Source organism: Agelaius phoeniceus, chromosome 21, assembly GCF_051311805.1.
Source record: "Agelaius phoeniceus isolate bAgePho1 chromosome 21, bAgePho1.hap1, whole genome shotgun sequence".
Lineage (NCBI taxonomy): Eukaryota > Metazoa > Chordata > Aves > Passeriformes > Icteridae > Agelaius > Agelaius phoeniceus.
In genome coordinates, this window is record NC_135285.1 from 2,502,494 (window position 1) to 2,521,314 (window position 18,821).

The 18,821-nt window shown below is 47.1% G+C and overlaps 1 protein-coding gene across 10 annotated transcripts in view; it reads left to right on the forward strand.

The window, feature by feature from the left end:
* The window catches only part of CACNA1B (calcium voltage-gated channel subunit alpha1 B), a 337,207-nt gene that overhangs the window by 253,388 nt on the left and 64,998 nt on the right, over positions 1-18,821 (forward strand). For all 10 annotated transcript variants that reach the window (XM_077189241.1, XM_077189242.1, XM_077189243.1 and 7 more), the window contains 6 exons: positions 1,087-1,313; positions 3,024-3,144; positions 6,704-6,833; positions 8,686-8,745; positions 9,463-9,569; positions 18,048-18,144. In XM_077189241.1, the coding sequence (XP_077045356.1) occupies positions 1,087-1,313; positions 3,024-3,144; positions 6,704-6,833; positions 8,686-8,745; positions 9,463-9,569; positions 18,048-18,144 (742 nt within the window). The remainder of the gene's footprint in view (positions 1-1,086; positions 1,314-3,023; positions 3,145-6,703; positions 6,834-8,685; positions 8,746-9,462; positions 9,570-18,047; positions 18,145-18,821) is intronic.

Below are 18,821 nucleotides of genomic sequence, written 5' to 3' on the forward strand. Positions count from 1 at the left end.
CTTTAGAATAGAGTTCATGTCACCGTGGAGAGCCGTGAGTGGCACTGAGATAATAATTTTCCTGTCTAAATTATCTTCCTTTCAGCTGAATTTCCAAACACTCTGCCTGCTGTTCAGCGTGCTCATGTGCATGGGCTCACTTTCCTCCTCACTGGAGCAGAGCTGCTGCTGCTGCTGCTGCAGAGGAGAGCAGGAGCCATTTAGCTGTGATTGCCACGTTCCAGAAGGGTTCCAAAACCATTCTAAAAACTGGAAAAGAGAATCAGTACATTTAAATAAGGCCTGGGGAGATCCTTAGGGAGCAGCGTGTCAGGATTCATCCAGCAGCTGCTCTGGGGAGTGGCTCATGGTCCTGGCTTGGGAGCATCATTGAAGTGACCCCAGGGATGTCCAGTCCCCTCCTAATGTTGGGATTGGGGAGTGGCTCATGGTCCTGGCTTGGGAGCATCATTGAAGTGACCCCAGGGATGTCCAGTCCCCTCCTAATGTTGGGATTGGGTTTTTGCTTGGGAGGTCTCAGAGAAAAAGATCCCAAATTTTGCTGTCAGAGGTTGTCCTGTATCGATGCAGGGAGCCCCCAGCCAGGGAATAATGTGCTCTGGCTCCAGGATTCAGAAGGCTGAATAATTGCTTTATTAAGCTGTACTATATTGCATACTAAAGAGATACTTTACTGTACTAAAAGGATACTACAAAGATACTAAAGAAAAACCCCATGACTGTCAGAGACAGCCAGGACACAGCTTTGACCCAATTGGCCAAGGAATCCAAACAACCTTCACCAGTGCCCAATTAACAAATCACTTCGGGTAAACAATCTCCATAACACATTCCACATGTGCCAAACAACAGGAGCAGCAAATAGAGATAAGAATTGTTTTCTCTTCTTCTCTGAGCTTCTCACTGCCTTCCCCAGGACAAATCCTGGGAGAGGAAATTATGTCTCTCTGTGTTCAGAGAAAGTGAACCCCACAGCCCTGCAAAGGATTTCCATGGAGGAAACAAGCTGAGCACGAGGTGCAGCATCAGGGATGTGTTCTCTGAACTTTTCCCAGGCCATATTGAACAAATCCTGCTTTTTCCTAGGGAGAACCAGTGTGAGCTGGAGGCCAGTGGCAGTGGCAGTGGCCCTGGCAGTGTCCCTGTGCACACCCTGCCCAGCACTTACCTGCAGAAGGTGCCTGAGCAGCCAGAGGATGCTGACAACCAGAAGAACGTGACCAGGATGATTCAGCCCCCCCTGGACAAAACCACCACTGTGAACATCCCTGTCACCATCACTGCCCCTCCAGGGGAAACCACTGTCATTCCAAGTGAGTGCCTTTGTCCCCTGCTTTTCCTGCTGTAGGAGTGCCAGGAAATCCAAATCTCCAAGGAGGGAGGGGGGGCTCTCCTGGGTGCTGCCATCCTTGAGAGAGGCAGCCAGGGAATTTGGTGATAGAGGAGCTGTAATTGCTACACAGGGTGCAGGAACTCAGCAAGGGTTCCTGTGGCTCTGGAAAACACCTGAGATCCCCTGGAGATGGCTCACCCAGGCCACACCCTGTGTGTAAGGGAGAGGGGAGGGCAGGGAGAGCAACATCCATGTGTGACCCTGCTGCTGGGTCCTGTGACGTTCCAGAGCTTTTTACAATGCTCTGCATCACACCTGGAGCAGATCCACCCTCCCTGTCCTTCTCCAGAGCTCTCTGCTTTGGGTCTGTCAGCACAGATTTACAGAGGGTCCCAAGATCCTTGTGCCCAGCCACCACCAGGCTGTTCCCACCACCTTGGTGCTGATCCCTGGCAGGGTGGGAGCAGCCTGGAGAAGTCTGGAGAGCTCAGGAGAATCCCAGAGGGAAATCCAAGAGGTCCACATTAAACTTCAGGCTGTCAGAACTCTGCTTTCCAAGAGGCACAGCCAAGATCTGGCAGGGTCTCTGTGGTTTTTCACTCTGTTGTCAGCTGCAATATTTATCTTTTATTTTTTTATTATTTTTCCTTCTTCTTTCTCCTTTTTTCCCCCTCTTCAGTGGTAATTTTCCTATATTGCAATGCTGCATTCCTGTCAATCTCAATTTATCAGCCTCTCCCTTTCTTGGCCATTTCCTCTGGATCTGACTGGAGATCCAATAAGGAGTTTATTGAACATGTCACTCAAACACAAAGAAATGTCATTTGCTTGCAAAATAAAATAAAAAGTAATAACAGCCCTGCACTGAATGCATTCCAAAGGGTGGGATTGTTGGACTTTAGGTCCTGGGAATTAATGGAAGAGCCTTTATACGTGTCTAAGAAGAGAATTTGCAGCATGAAATGTTACCCAGCTCATAGATGGGAAATTATCTTCAGTAAACTATCCCATGAACCCCCTGCAAGTGAAGTCAGGGTGAGAACTGGAGAATTTCCAACCTTTGGGAGGGAGGTTGGGAACAATTTCAGAGAAGGAGATCCCAAAACCTGCTGCAGGATGGAGCTGCTCACCTTTGCACGTGGGGAACTTTGCCCAAACCAAGGTGCACGATGCAGGCACAGCTCTGGGGGGTCCAAGAAGTCCTTTCCACGTTTCTTTTCCTATTTCTGGGAAGTTCAGCAGTCTCAGCCTCCAGATTATTAAACCTCATCCACGAATCTGCTCTTTTATGTGTTCCAAAGCCACTTGTGCTCCTGCTCCATGGGAGAAAACACCGAATTACAAGGCTGGTCAGACTTCCTTTTGATTTCATTCAAGGATCCCGAGCTGATCCCTCTCCCTGAGAATTCGTGCTCCTTGGGATGGGTTTTCCAGCCCCAGTTTGGCAGCTCTGGGATAAATCAGCTCATGGTTCCATTTCCTGGCTGTTCTGCTGGGTGGCTCAGCAGCAGTGGAGGGGCAGGGGGTGATAACGATCCGATGATTGTTCATCCCATTTAATCAGCACTTCCCAAGGCTCTTTGCTCTCCCAGCTGCACTGCTGCCATTTCCAGCTGTTCCAGGCAGCAGGAAGGCTGCAGATCCATTTTTAACCCTCTCCTTTGTGTTCTCCCTGAATTCCCATTTCCAGTGAACAACGTGGAGTTTGAAAGCAAAACAGAGGAGAAGAAAGATGTCGATGACCTGACCAAAAATGGGCCTAAACCAATCCTGCCTTACAGCTCCATGTTCATCCTCAGCCCCACAAACCCGTAAGTTCCTTTAACACCAATCATGGGCTCCAGGTGCCTCAAAGCAATAACAGGAGTGGGGTTTTCATATCTGAAAACACATTGGGACATGAAATAAAAGCCCATTTCTGTGGGTCAGATGCTGTTCTGTTCGTTTTCCTGGAAGGATAAATCATCAGGATAGGGAAAAGAAAATGCTTTGGGCAGACCCTGCTGGTTTAGATCCCAAAAAGTGGGAGCACAGGTACTGTTGGGAAAAGAATTTATCAGGAATAACAGGTTGAGGGATATTGCCTCACTGTTGGGAAAAGAACTTATCAGGAATAACAGGTTGGGGAATATTCCCTCACTGTTGGGAAAAGATTTTATCAGGAATAACAGGTTGAGGACTATTTGGATACCAGCAAATTCCTGCAGGTTCCTCAGCTGGAATTCCTGTTCTTTCCATAAAGTGGCTTTGCATCACTGCAAACTTGGAACTTCTGGGAAAACCTGGATGTTTTTTGTTTGTCAAGGCTGGCAGTGGGATCTGCTGGGTTTGGGGCATTTCTTCTCCTTCAGGCAGTGCTGCCTCCTGGGGAGCTTTGGACTCCAAGCCTGGGAATTCTGAATCTGTTCCCCTACAGGGCTGTGGGACCAATGAGAGGGTTTGGAATTATTGTGACATGAAGGGCTGTGAGTCAGTTTGAGCATTTTAAGGGAGGGTGTTTGGGACTTCTGGAGATCCCCTCAGAGCAGAGGTTTCTCTCTGGCTCATTGTACTTGGAATTTCTCTGTGCCCAGATCCCAAAGGGGAGCTCAGGCCCTTCTTTGGCAGCTGGATGTAAGAGGAGGATGAGTTCTCCTCCTGCTGCTGGGGGCTGTGACATCCTGTGCCGTCCTGGAACAAAACAGGCTCTGAGTTCTCAGATTGGACATCCAAAAAGCCCCTCTGGTACCCCTGGACCCTGGGCAGGCTGAACACCATGCTAGAATCTCCTGACTGAGCTGGGAGAGACCCACCAGGATCATTGATCCGGCTCCTGGCCCTGCACAGACACCCCAACAATCCCATCCTGGCCATCCCAGATTGTCCAAACGCTCCCGGAGCTCTGGCAGCCCTGGGACCATCACCTGGGGAGCCAAATTGGGATTATGGAGTTTGGCCTCTGTCTGGATGGAGAAGGAAATGGTATTTCCCTAATATTTGGTCTTTTTGCTGTGAAGTGACCACCAAAAATGAGCTGGGAAAGAGGTGCCAAGGCAGCAGGGCTGGCTGGGGAGTGAGAGGTGCTGGGCCCAGGGCTCTGAGCTGAGGGCTGGGCTGGGCAGTCAGAGAAGCAGCAAAATTCCCTTCTTTCCTGTGGCTGCTTCTTTTCTCTCCCATCATCCCAGTTAGGACCTTCTGAGCCTCAGAGTCCAGGATCTCAGGGTTCTTTCAGTTGCTTTGTTGTTTCAGCTTCCTCCAGCTTTCACTTCCCCCCAGAAAAAACAAAACAACCAAACAACTGTGCTGAAAGGCCATTGGAAAAATAAAGTTCATTGGCAGAAAAAATGTGTTACAAGCAAGCCAAGGGGGAATACCACGACAAAGCCCAAACCCCAGGAATGTCAGCAGCTTGTTTGTCCTCTGGGCAAGGTGCAGAGCCAGCTGCATCCCCCCAGGGTTTCTGGCTGCTGGGACCAGAGCTGAGAGCTCTTTCTGGGGTCAGAAGCTTTTCCCCACTCCAGTGCTGCCACCTCCCTTCCAAACCCTGCTGGGATCCATGACCCAGGTGCTGCCAGAGGGGAAAACAGCTCAGGGAAGCAGAAATAAATTCCTTTTCCCCAAGTGGCACCACCCTCTTAGAGCACCCAGGGCTGTGAAGTGATTTCTCAAGCCCCACTGGCAGTTCACAAATGCTCCCACATCTCACTGCTGGTTATGAACAGTGAGGGGCTAAAAATAGGGGCTGGTTATTGCTTTGATGAATTGAGTTTGATGCAGGAATTATGGCTACAAATGGTATTGGAAATGTTGCCTTTCACTTCCGTGGCTTCTTGGGGCATGCAGATGATCATCTTCCCCTGGCAGATTGAAAACTACAGTTAAGGGGTCCACAAAAGCACTTTTCTCCAGGTTATTTTCTATCACATTTGCTTCCCTGGTATTTGGAACTCTTTTCCACTCAGAATCCATTAGCAAGCCAAAGAAAAGGAGTATGTAAGTAGATGTGAAAAATAGACTTTAATTCTCACTGCTCAGATATTTGCTTAGAGAAAATGGGATAGAGGAGCTGAAATACATTCTCAGATAACAAAGTTGTTGGCAAGTTAAATCTATAATTTGATTCTCGGGCTAAGTCCTTTATTCAGCTGACAAATATGGTGCAAACGCAGAGCTCTGTGTGCAATTAAGGATTTGGGAATTGTGGTCAGAAGGAATTATTAGCTGCAATTTGTGAAGACTTTTGGATTGCTTAGAAATAGGAGCATTTACCATTTTCCTCGGACACAATTTGTGAATAAAAAGATTAGGTGGAAGCAATCAAATCTATTCCTGTAAAGTATTTGTGCTGTAAAGTGAGAGTTGGAGTAAAGTGCAGGCAGAGAGAAATTGGTGGGAGGAACACTCAGAGCCACAAAGGCAGATTCAGCTGAGTGTCAACATTTTAAAGGGATTAGTTGACACTAAAAGGATTTCAAACCTTGTTTTGAGCTCACAGGGCGTTAACCTGGCAGTTCAGAGGGAGAAGGACGGGGGAGTGCCATAAACATAATTTGCAGAATTGAGTGTGGATGCTTGAAAGCTCTCAGTGCTCTTTTGACAGATGGGTAGAGAGATAAATAGATAGAGAAATAACTAGATAGGGAGATAAATAGATAAAGAGATAAGGAGATGAATGGATGTTGCTGCCTTGCAGAGGGAGCAGAGATCAGTGCAAAGACATTGAACTCCCTCGTTTATCTCTCACCACAGATCTGCTGCAAACTGGAATTTCAAGCCTGTTTTTTAATTTCCTTCCCATTGTTAGGAAAATTAATCCACAAACACCAGAGGTTTATGTCCAAAAAGGAGACAGAGGAGTCCATTTACTTTATTTGAATAAAGGGAGAGGCCATGGGGCATTCCCCTGGAGTCTCTCGAATTTTTGGAGGACACATCCTCCTTTTTATCCCAATTTCCCAGCCACATTTCCCTTCTCTCTTTCCCCATTGGCTGAGGTACCTGAGAGGTTCAGACTTCCCAGAGTGCCTGATACCAAAGATTCCCCTCTAATGTACAACCCTCCCTTTTCATTTTTAATTCTTACAGAATTCAGGGGTTTTTCTTCCCCATTGTTTCTTTCATCTCTCAATGTCTAATTTCATTTACCAGCAAACCTAAAGTTTATTTGTAAAAGCAAATATCTTTTCCCATTCAATCAGTGGAATCCTCCCCATTGTTTCTTTTCTCTCCCAGTGCTGGTTTTATCTCCCAGCAGCCCCACAGCTGGTTTGGAAAGACAAATCCACCATTCCTCTCCTCATTATCACAGCAGGAATCCCAGAGGTGCTGCCCCTGCTGGGTTTGTGGCATTGTCCCCTCTCTGTGACCCCTGGTGTGCTCGTGTCCCTGCAGGATCCGCCGCCTGTTCCACTACATCGTCAACCTGCGCTACTTCGAGATGGTGATCCTGATCGTCATCGCCCTCAGCAGCATCGCCCTGGCTGCAGAGGACCCTGTGCAGGCCGAGTCTCCCAGGAACGATGTGAGTGCCCCCCAAAATGCACAGAATTCAGGTGCTTTTCTCCTCCCAAAATGCCCGGAATCCAGGTGCTTTTCTCCTCCCAAAATGCCCGAAATCCAGGTGCTTTTCTCCTCCCAAAATTCCCGGAATCCAGGTGCTTTTCTCCTCCCAGAATTCAGGTGCTTTTCTCCTCCCAAAATGCCCGAAATCCAGGTGCTTTTCTCCTCCCAAAATGCCCAGAATCCAGGTGCTTTTCTCCTCCCCAAATGCCCAGAGTTCAGGTGCTGTTCTCCTCCCAGAATCCAGGTGCTTTTCTCCTCCCAAAATTCCCGGAATGCAGGTGCTTTTCTCCTCCCAGAATTCAGGTGCTTCTCTCCTCCCAAAATCCTCAGAATTCAGGTGCTTTTCTCCTCTCAAGGTGCCCAGAATCCAGGTGCTTTTCTCCTCCCAAAATTCCCAGAATGCAGGTGCTGTTCTCCTTTCAGAATTCAGGAGATTTTCTCCTCCCAGAATGCCCCGAATCCAGATGCTTTTCTCCTCCCAAAATGCCCAGAATTCAGGAGCTTTTCTCCTCTCAAGGTGCCCAGAATTTAGGTGCTGTTCTCCTACAAGAATTCAGGTGCTTTTCTCCTCCCAAAATGCCCAGAATTCAGGTACTTTTCTCCTCAAGGAATTCAGGTGCTTCTCTCCTCCCAAAATCCTCAGAATTCAGGTGCTTTTCTCCTATCAAGGTGCCAAGAATCCAGGTGCTTTTCTCCTCCCAAAATTCCCAGAATGCAGGTGCTGTTCTCTGCTCAGAATTCAGGTGCTTTTCTCCTCCCAGAATGCCCAGAATTCAGGAGCTTCTCTCCTCCAAAATGCCCAGAATCCAGATGCTTTTCTCCTCCCCAAATGCCCAGAGTTCAGGTGCTTTTCTGCTCCCCAAATGCCCAGAATTCAGGTGCTTTTCTCCTCTCAAGGTGCCCAGAATCCAGGTGCTGTTCTCCTCCCAAAATTCCCAGAAATCGGATACTGTTCTCCTCTCAGAATTCAGGTCCCTTCCTCCTCCCAAAATTCAGGTGCTTTCCTCCTCCCAAAATGCCCAGAATCCAGGTGCTTTCCTCCTCCCAAAATTCCCAGAATTCAGGTGCTTTCCTCCTCCCAAAATGCCCAGAATCCAGGTGCTTCTCTCCTCCAAAATTGCCCAGAATTCAGGTGCTTTCCTCCTCCCAAAATGCCCAGAATCCAGGTGCTTTCCTCCTCCCAAAATTCCCAGCATTCAGGTGCTTTTTCTCCTCCCAAAATTCCCAGAATTCAGGTGCTTTTCTCCTCCCAGCTCCCAGCTTTTCCCATCTCCGCAGGTGCTAGCCATGCAGAATTAGAGCTGCCTTTGGGGACACATTCCAATTATCTTTGTTTCACTGTCAAAATTCTCAAATTCCTGTCCCTTTCTGCTGCTTCAGCCACATCTGAGCATGAGAACTTGGAAATCAGGGCTTGTGTGGCTGATGTGTGGCTGGCACCCCATTCCACACTGGGAAAGGCTGGATCCTAAGGACCTTGAACATCCTTAGGAAAGGTTCTTAAGGACCTTGAACGTCCTTAGGAAAGGATGTTCAAACATTTCATTTGGAAATACCCCCTTTGCCTTGGTAAACCTGCCAGAAATGCAGGTGCACTGTAGCCAGCCTTGGGTGCAGTATGGCAAGGTCTGGGAAAATGCTGCTTTAAATCAGATTATTCAGGTTTGTGCCTAAATTATCTGCAACCCTCCCACCAGATGATTTTTGTCTATCAGACAGACCATCGTTGGATTAGATATTTTACTCCTTGCTCATGTGCAGGTTATTTCAGTTGTGGCCTTCCCTAACACACATTTTCCCTTCCCACTTAGGCTCTGAAATACCTGGATTATATATTTACAGGAGTCTTCACCTTTGAGATGGTGATCAAGGTAAGAACTTCTCCAAGCAGGAATATTCACCTCCTCTTTCAGATTTATTTGTGAGAAGCTGGAGCAGGACAGAAGTGGGGAGGATGGAGAGCTTGAAGTTGGGAACAGCTCTCACAGTCAGATGCAGCAGCTCTCCTGGCTGCAATCTCACATTTTATGGAGGAAAATCAGGATATCTTGAGGATAAGAACTGGGAAGAACCAGGAGCTGACAGACCTTGATGAGACACTCCTGATTCTTCCCTTTGGAAGGAATATTAATAATAACTGATTCTTGGTTTGTCATGTTTCAAAAAGCTGAGAATTTATCTTTTTGCTCAGTAGGGTGACAGGTTTTGCCAGGACTGTGGGCAGTAACTTCCCAGAGAGCACAATTCCATAAAACCAGGGTTCAGTGCTGGGGTAAGGCAAGAGTTGGGTTTTCCTGTCAGAGCAATATGCAAAAGAGATGCAGAATAAAACCAGGATGAATGCATGTGTGTGGAAAAAATCCTGGGGAGCAGGGAGAGCTCTCATTTCTACAGCTTTTGCTTGTGGTTTGTTAATTTGAGCTTCATTTTTGGGAGAGTTTTCCTGCCTGTTAGAGAGGAGCAGCTTGGCTGAGTATCTCAGCAATTTGTGAAGGGTGCTTTGATCCAGAACCTTCTCCTGCCCCTTGGCAGGGTGGATTTGGGCCATGTTTTATTAAAGCTCTTCCTTTGCTGGGTTTTCTCTGCAGATGATTGACTTGGGGCTGCTGCTCCACCCTGGCTCCTACTTCCGTGACCTGTGGAACATCCTGGACTTCATTGTGGTCAGTGGGGCCCTGGTGGCTTTTGCCTTCTCGTAAGTTCATTTTCCTCCAAATTCCCAAGTTCCAGGGCTAAGTGACAGAGGGGGCAGGAGCTGGCACAGGGACAGTGGCTGTGTGATGTTTGTGGCTCCATTTCTCAGTGAAATGTTCAGTTCCTGCTCTTTTTCCAGGGGGTGGGAAGAAAAGAATAAACCCAGCTAAATTTGTGTTGTGGAATCTGGAGAAAATCCTCCCAGCTTCAGCCTGAGTCCATTCACTGCTCATTCAAACACCAAGCCAAGATTTTTGTGATTCTTTGGCCAGTTCTTTTCAGGAACTCACTGTAACACTTGTGGCAGTCCAGTGTCTCCAGTCAGTGATTGTGAGAATCTTGAAGTGTTTTGAGAAAACAGTTTAAGAAATCAGCTGATAACTCTGGGAACTCTTGGCAAACCCTTTTTTCCAGAGTTGTGGATATTTATTCTGGCTCACAAACCTTTGCTTTTCTCTCCTTTTCTCTCTCCTCTCTCTGTACTTCCACTGAGTTTCACTCCCTCCCTCAAACCCAGCTCTGTATTTTTGCCTTTAAATAACACCCCACGTTCTTCTTTCATATCATGGAGGGTTCTGAGCAACAAACAGAGAGAAATAACTCCTTAAAAAATAAGATTAACTTCTCATCCAAGCCTTTTTCCTTGGAAACAACCAGAGGAAGAGCAATGCAGCTCCTTCCATCCTTCAGGAGCCGAGCTGGAGAATGGGAGGAAATTTTCCACTCGGATTGTTGTTTGCAAATCCTTTGCTGAGAAACAATGGGAGAGACCTGGAAGCAGGCAGCGGGACTTGACCAGTTTAATCTTCTGCTAAATTAGCCCCGAGCAATTAGGGGAATGTGCAGCAGCCCCGCACTGCCCGGTTTGTGACACGATGATTAGAGGAGAGGAAATTGTTTCACTTGCTAAAGAGAATTAGCAGCTAATGAGAAAAGCATCCACCTTTGTCAGGGAGCCACGGAGCGTGCCTGGGCTGCTTTAGACTGGCAGAAATTTTTAAAGCAGAGCCAAATCCCCGCTCCTCTCTCAGCTCTGCACAAAATAATGCACAAAACCTCAGCAAGTTTTTGTTTTCTGAGCTGTCACAATTGCTGTCGCATCCAGGCTGTGAGATTGGTGGTTTAGATCTGCTTTTCTTCAGTGCAAATACAAATAAACACAAATACAAATAAACCCTCTAAGTTAAATTGACCAAAAAATGGATGCACAGAATTGATATTTTAGGTGTGATTTTTGGGGATATTGAAAGCTGGGCTGTGCCTGATCCTTCACCAAATTAGCCAGTTCTTGGAGAAAATCATATCCAACATAATGTTTTCAAAGGGGTGCTGCCCTCCTCTCTTTAAACATTTTGTCCCTCATTAAAATCTGATTTTTTGAGGAGCTGACTGCTCTGTCCTAAGCAAAATTATCTTGGTGAATGTCCTGCTCACCTAAAATTTAATATCCAAAACCAAGCTGCTTTTTAAGCTTGACTGGACACGTGTGGGGTTTTATTTCCCTGCACATGAAATATATCTGTGGAACATCTTTCACAACTAGACTGACTTAACCCAGACCGAGTTAATCAAAAATTTAACTTTAAAAAGCTATGTAGCAACATTAGAATTTAACAAAGCTCCTCTGAGTTGAAGAGAGGTAGAGAAGTAAAATAATCACATAAAACAGCACAACCCAGAGTCTGGGGTTCCATGAGAATTTCCCTTTTCCATCAGGAATTCCAACTTCCAAGGCTGATGGGAGAAGGAGCATTTTGGGAGCCCTTCAGAGCAGCTCCCTGTGCTGTGAGAGCAAACCTCAGGCTCTGCCTTTAAAACACCTTCTCTTTGAACACCATCTTCTTTGGAGGGAGATTTTCCTTGCTTGAGTTACGGATTAAAATGAATAATTTTTAATCTTTCCGAGGCTTTTCATGCTCAGGTTTTCTTCTGTTGCTGATGTTGGGCCATGAATATCTAACAGCACCTCAGCAACCTCCAAATAAATTACTTCTACATCCCCTGCCTGTGCTTTATAATAGGTGCCCCAAGCTGCTTTTATTTTCCACTGTGAGTGAGTCTTGAGCAGGGTTTTACAGCAGGGACTGCATAAACCCTGCCTAGTTACTGTCTCCCAGATTAAAGTCAGACAAGCTTATTTGTGAGACTCGGGAAAATTTGAATTTCTTCTGTGATTTTTCTGCTTTCTGTAAGCCCTGCTCCTCATCCCTTTTCCAGTAGGCAACATCCAATCCAGGGAATGCCTGCAGCCTCTCTGCTGCAGCCCAAAAGCTGGAAAATCAGTCATTCCTAGGAAATGATTTTTGCCTGTTCCAGTTCTGAGTCCTGACAGGGTAGAGAGCCAGGGTTTAGGCCCAGCTCCTGGTTTGGTTAAACCAGATGGACACACAGAGCCAGCTGAATGTTGATAATCCCAAAAAGGAGCTCCTGGAGTCTCTTTGTTGTTCAATCAGTTGGGTTTTTCCAGCAAATCCTGTCACCCTCCTCCTTTAGTGTCACTAAAAAGGGGATTTAATGTGGCTGTCACCACTTTGTTTGCAAAACCCACAACTGCCATGTGCAGGGTGGGATTTAATTCATGTTTTTGGCTCTTGCTGTCCACTGAATGTGATGTGAACCAACTTCTCACTGAACTAACCCATCCCTAAAAACCTGGGAATAGCAGAGCTCCCTGGAACACTCCCATCTGCAATATTGCAGCAGCCTCTGTTAATTTAAGCATTTGAGATGGTATCAGTCACTGGTACAAGATTGATAAAATCCAGCTCTCAAAGCAGCTGTGGGTTTTCTTTCTGCCTGCAGCTCTTTAGAAGCAGCTCTGTGGTTAGAAAAATAAAAAATAAATTTCAAACAACACCCCCAGAGTGATGCTGGAAACAACAGTATGATGCTGATAATAATAAACTAATGTTTTCCATTCAGCAAAGCATTTCAAAGAGAAATCCCTTTCTTTTTCTGGAGATAAACATGCCACAAACACCCAGACACATTTGAGTCCTTAGGGAAATGGAAGCAAACAAAAAACTCTCTCAGCCCCAGGTGCAGAATGTACTTGGGAGGAACAGCTGAGGGAGAGAAGGAAAGATTTGGCCTGGAAAAAATTGGAACAGAAATGCCCAGAATTTTGGGATGCTCTTGGAAAAAAAACAAATAATTGAGGTTTTCACTCCCAAAGTGGGAGAGAAGAGATGTGGAGGTGTTTTTCCCAGTGGAAGGGCTAATCCAGCAGGGAATGTTTTATTGTATTTGCAGGGACAGGGAGGAATGATGAATTTGACTCCATGTTCTCACAAGGCTAATTGATTATTTTATGATACTATATTACATTAAAGAATACTATACTATGCTAAAGAATACAGAAAGGATACTTACAGAAAGCTAAAAAGATAATAATGAAAACTCCTGACTCTCTCCAGAGTCCTGACACAGCTTGGCCCTGATTGGCCAAAGAGTGAAAACAACTCCCAGCAGAATGCAATGGAACAATCACCTGTGGGTGAACAATCTCCAAACACATTCCACATGAGCACAGCACAGGAGAAGCAAATGAGATGAGAATTGTTTTCCTTTTCTCTGAGGCCTCTCAGCTTCCCAGGAGAAGAATCCTGGGTGAAGGGATTTTTCCAGAGAATGTGAATGTGACAAATGTGGGGTTTCTGTGCAGAGCCCCCCCTTCCCACTGGTTTATCCTGTGGGCTTGGTGGGAGTGGGCCAGGGGCTGGGGGATCTCTCTGATGTTTCTGTTTGTCATTGACTCTGCTCTTTCTTTGTCTTCTCCTCGCTGGAATCTCTCTCTAGGAGTTTCATGGGGTAATATGTTCTTCCTGTCTCTTGCTGCTCTGTTTTGCCTGTCCAACCCGTGTCCACACACTTTGCCACTGTGGAGACAACCCAGCCATGTTCCACCCATCCCATCGACCCCTCTGTCCCTTTATTGCTCATTATCCAGTGAAATGTATTATTTTATCTCATCCATCCTGATTTTCCTTCAGCAGAGATAGGAACAGATTAGAAATCCAAGCCAGAGAGTCAAAACAAAAACCCACATGGAGATATCTCTGTACCAAAAAGATTTGATGGGCTGACTCAGTGGGCACTGAGGGGTGAGGTACAATTAATGAAAATCTTAATAACCAGGTTTAAAGAAGAATTTTGAGTGTCTTTGAGAGGATTTCACCTCCAAACAGCCAAGCTGGAAGCTCCCGGGCCGATTTAGTGCAGTGTGGGCGCTGTGACCCAGCTGGGATCCAGGCTCTGATACTGGGGAAAGTCTCTGCCATGAAAACAGAGCTCAGGGAGCTTTTTGCAGGGCTGATTTGTGAAGAAGGAGGTTCAAAAGAATTGTATTTAACCCAGTGCAAGTGGCAGTTTTGCTGTCAGTGCAGAGCTGTGTCCTCTGTCCCCACATTCCAGGAGCTCCAGGGGATCCTCCACAGCGAGGAGAAGGATGCCAAGAAAAGCCTTTGATGGGGTCCAGGACATCTGGCACTTGGTTCTTTCTTCTCTCGAGGAAAGCAGAGGATTTAGGGCAGAAAGAGGGTGGCTTTGTGCTTGGGCAGGGTGGGGTGACCTCATTTACTCTTCCAGGGAAGAATTTACTCTGCCAGGAGGATTCCAGGCAATCACAGAAGGCAGAGGCTCCACCTCACCCTGAATTTTTGATGCCCTGACTCTGAGGGGTCCATGTCACCTGAAATCAGAGATGCTGGCAGCAGCAACAGGAACAAGCAGCTTCCATTTGAAAGAACCACTGAATTTTTAAAGGCTCTTTTATTTATTAAAGGGAGAAAAGGTGCTGCAAAGCTCTTTTAAAAAAATCTTAACGTTTTAAATAAACATGCAGCAAACTGACACAGAAAACAACAACAAAACATCACTGGCCTAATGCACCCAAAAATGATCTAATGCAATTTTTTTGGTATTCTCTTTTTTTTTCCTTTTTTTTCTTTTTTTGCTGTCTGCCTTTATCCTATGCTCCTCTTTAGCTCTTATTCAAGATTCAGCTGTCCTGAATGTTGCAGTTGTTATTCTGCAGTCAATTAAAACCTCATCCTTCCATGGCAATTTATTTTTGTTGTGAGGAATATTCAGGTCAGATGTGTGCTTGGATACACCTTTTGACTGAGTCCCAGCTCCATCTGGACCTTTTATTTTCTGGGACATCTGGCTTTGTATGAAAGCAGGGAAAAAAACCCCAATATTGGCAGAGAGGGTTTTAAAAACACCCAAACCCAACCCTGAGGGTTTTATTTGACAGAAGAGTTGCAGAGGATCCTTTTAATTAAAATGCAATTTGCATCACTCTGGGTCAGAGCACCAGGAAAAGCTTTTCCTATAGCAGGGACCTTACTGTGACAAGAAATGGGATTTTTTTTTTTTCCTCAGGATTCTCTATATGGCTCAGAGCATAAATCCCATTAAGATTTAATTGGCTCACGCTCTTTATTTGCTTAAGTGCCTGAATGGAAAAAAATCAGTCAGCCCTTCTTAGTGTCCTCTGCTGAGGCAGAAGGAATTCTGTGTGACTGGAGCTGTCTGCCCTCCACCTCTGAGCTCACTCATCCGTGCCTCTCCCATTCCAGGGAAAAGCAGGAGCCAGGATTTGCTCTGCCCCATATTTCTTTAACTTTCCTGGAAATATTAAACCCACAGAAATTCTTGCTTCAGGTGTAGAGCCTGCCCTGGGAGAGCAGAGCAGGGAAATGTCTCTGTTCAGGTTTGCACGAGGCCTCATTAGTGCAGTTGTTAATTGGCACAATAGCAGCGTGGTAATTGGGGTCTCCTGGGGTCAGGAAAAAGCAACACCTGGGAATGTTCTGGGGTTCTGAGTGAGCCCAGGAGAGCAGAGCTGAGCTTTGCAGGGTGGGCACTGTGACCCAGCTGGGATCCAAGCTCTGGTGGTGGGGAAAGTCTCTGCCATGGGAACAGAGCTCAGGGAGCTTTTTGCAAGGGTGATTTGTGGAGAAGGAAGTTCCAAACATTGCATTTAACCCTGTGCAAGTGGCAGTTTTGCTGTCAGTGCAGAGCTGTGTCCTCTGTCCCCACATCCCAGGGGATTCTCCACAGTGAGGAGAAGGATGCCAAGAAAAGCCTTTGATGGGGTCCAGGACATTTGGCACTTGGTTCTTTCTTCTCTCAAGGAAAGCAGAGGTTTCTCTTCTCTCTAGGAAAGCTGGAGGTGCTGATGGGCCCAGCAGAAGTGTGGCTGTGCCTGGTGGGGATGGAGCAGAGCTCTGGGTCGCTGTCCCCATGTCCCACCCCTTCCCTTCCTGCTGCCCCAAGATGGCCCTAAAGGGTCTCCCCTTCACTCCTCCCTCAGCCCTGCCCTCCTCATCTCCCACCTCCCCTGGCTGTCCCCAGGAGCAGGGCAGGATTGGCCTGGCCTGGCAGAGGGGACAGCCCAGGGCATGGGGTGGGATCTGGGGACAGGTGGGATCTGCTGGGGCATCTCCTTGGCCATGACCCCTTTCCCCTTTTGCTTCCCTGCTGCCATTCCCATCCTCCTGGAGAGGCTGAACAAACTGTTCTGCAGCCAGGGCACTGCTGAGAGTCACACCAGGGAGCTGCAGGTCAGCTGGTGGCTCTGGTGACACCAAGGTGACCATGGCAGGGACACTGAGCTGAAAGCAAATCTGCAAAGCCAAGCCTAGGCCAGACCTTCAGCTCTGCTAAAACCTGACAAGAAAGGCAGAAAAAACTCTGCTGGCAGTGCCTGTTTCATCTAGGGCAGATAAAAGATGTCTAATGAGAATAAAAAATTACATTTTTTAAATATTTAATAGTTATTTTGTGGCTTTGAATCAGTCCTGTAGCTCTGGGAGTAAATCCAATGCCTGGGTTTAGAGCCATGTCATGCTCAGGGTCCAGCTGTGATGGATTAAAATGGCCCTAAAAGAGCCCTGAAGGGTGAGAGAGGGAGAAGATAGGGATCTGTCCATGCCATTCCCCCTCTCCTCCACTTCTACTAAACCTTATGGACAGGAAATTTCTCCTCAAGTTACACATGCTGGGATACAGCCCACAGCCTTCCAAAAATTCCTGTGTGTCCCTCTTACTGCATTTCCAGACACCTGCAATGCCTGGGAATGGGGCAAAGGGACTGGAGCTGAGGCAGGGCTGTGGGGTTGGGCTGGAGGTTCTGGTCCAGCCTTACTGTTGAGTAGTATGGGGTTAGCAGGGAGTTCTTCATCCTTTGGAAGTGGATGGATTTCCAAAAATTCCCTTTCCAGGGCTGAGCAGGCTCAGCCAGCCACAAAACTGGGTGGTTTCCTCCACTCTTGGTGCTCCTCCCTCAGCACGGGATGTGGGGCAGGCTGGGGGAAGCTTTGCAGTCCTCCCCAAACCTTCGTGGGTCTCTCGTGCCTCTCGTACTTCCATTATTTCCCTCTTGGAGAAGAGGAATGTCCAGAATAGGTGTGTCAGCATCTGTCCCACACGTTCTTCATTCCCACCTGTGTTCCCCCAGCACAGTCCCAGACCCAAATCTCCAGCCATGAATAAAACTCTGTTCCAGATTTCCATCCCATTTTCCACTCCATATGAAGCAAAGGGAATGTCGTTGTTTTGCCGTGGGGTTGGAAGAAGATGTTCCTGTTGTCTTCTTGTGTTTCTCTATTTTGGAAGTGCACGAGGAAAGGGGCTCTGTCCTTGCCCTAAAACCCCTCTTGATGTTAACAAGAGGAATGTTCTTGACCTTGCACTTGGTTTTAACAAAACCTAAACCCCAAAAGTGGGGGGCTGACAGCACCTGCATGCCTGAGTGGGGAGTTGCCCCAGCACTGTTCCAGGCATGTAATATATTGCCATATTACATGTTCCTGCATGGGATTGGTGGCATGTCCTCCACGGGAGACTCAGGGATGAGGGAACAGGCTCTGATGCCCAGGAGAGCTCTGTCCCTCATCAGGAAGGCTCCCAGACCCTCTTGGCACAATGTTCCTGCCAGAGAAGTGCACGGAGAAACACCCCCTGCCTCATCCAGAAACACCCCTGGCCTCATCCAGAAACACCCCTGGCCTCATCCAGAAACACCCCTGGCCTCATCCAGCTGGGAGGGAAGAGCCTTGTGTGGCTTTGTCCCTTCTCCTGCTGGGAATGGGATGGAGGAGCTGAGCCTCCTGTCCCGGTGCTGCTGCCCTGGCTTGGGAGCGTTGTCCAGGTGTGGAGTTGGGGCAGGAAGGGCCCGAGGTCCTGGTGAGTGGCTGGGAGGTGACAAAACCTGGCCAGCACATGTGGCTGAGCCCTGCCAGGACCCTGTCCACCCCAGCCTTCTCCTCTGTGCTGCTGGAGACACCCCAGGTGAGGTTGGGTTATCCTGCCTGCAGCGCTGGTGAGGATGGACACGAAACCCATCAAAACATCCCCAAACCCAACCAGTTCCACCACCAAAGCCACCCTGGATGCCCACAAATATCCCAGTGAGTGGCCTGGGGAGCAAACAATTCCCTCTGTTGTTCTTGTGCCTTTCTCTCCCTTGCAGAGGAACCAAAGGCAAGGACATCAACACCATCAAGTCCCTGCGGGTCCTGCGTGTGCTCAGGCCTCTGAAGACCATAAAACGTCTGCCAAAGCTAAAGGTTAGAAAATAACCCAAATTTTTCCTTCTCTGGAGGTTTCTGGCTGGTCTGAGGGGAAGTTGGTGGACTCCACTTGGAATCCAAGTTGTTTCTGTTGCTTTTATTTCATTGCAATGAATATTTTAGCCAGATGAGCACAAAGAGCTGGGCAGATGTGGAGCAAATGTCAAGCACTTGGGTGCTTTTGACAACATCGTGGATAATGTTGGGGATTTTTGTGAATCCACATGAAAATAATACCTCTACAAATAGAAAAAAAAAGAATGCAAATAAATTAAATTACAGTTCATAAGTGGGATGGTCTTCAATGTGATAAAGGAGAAAATGGGGTTGGAAGGGTTTGGCTTTCCCTAGAGAATTTAACATGAATATTGCAAGGTTTTCCACAGGCTGTCCAAAGAGATTTGTCATTGCTATAGGAGAAGCTTTAATTTATTCATCTTTCTATTAAAGAATCCATAGTTCAGGCGTTTATCCCTAGAGCACTGATCTAAAAAATAAAATAAATTTAATTGCCTGGGATTACTCATCCAGCACCAACAATTTGAGGAACAGCCAGGCCCTGCAAAGAGAGAATGGAAGGAGTTAACAAAACTCAATAATTTCTGAGGTTTAGGGATTCTTCAATACCTTTTGTGGGCTGTTTTCTGTGAGAGCTGGGGAAAAAGCAATGAATG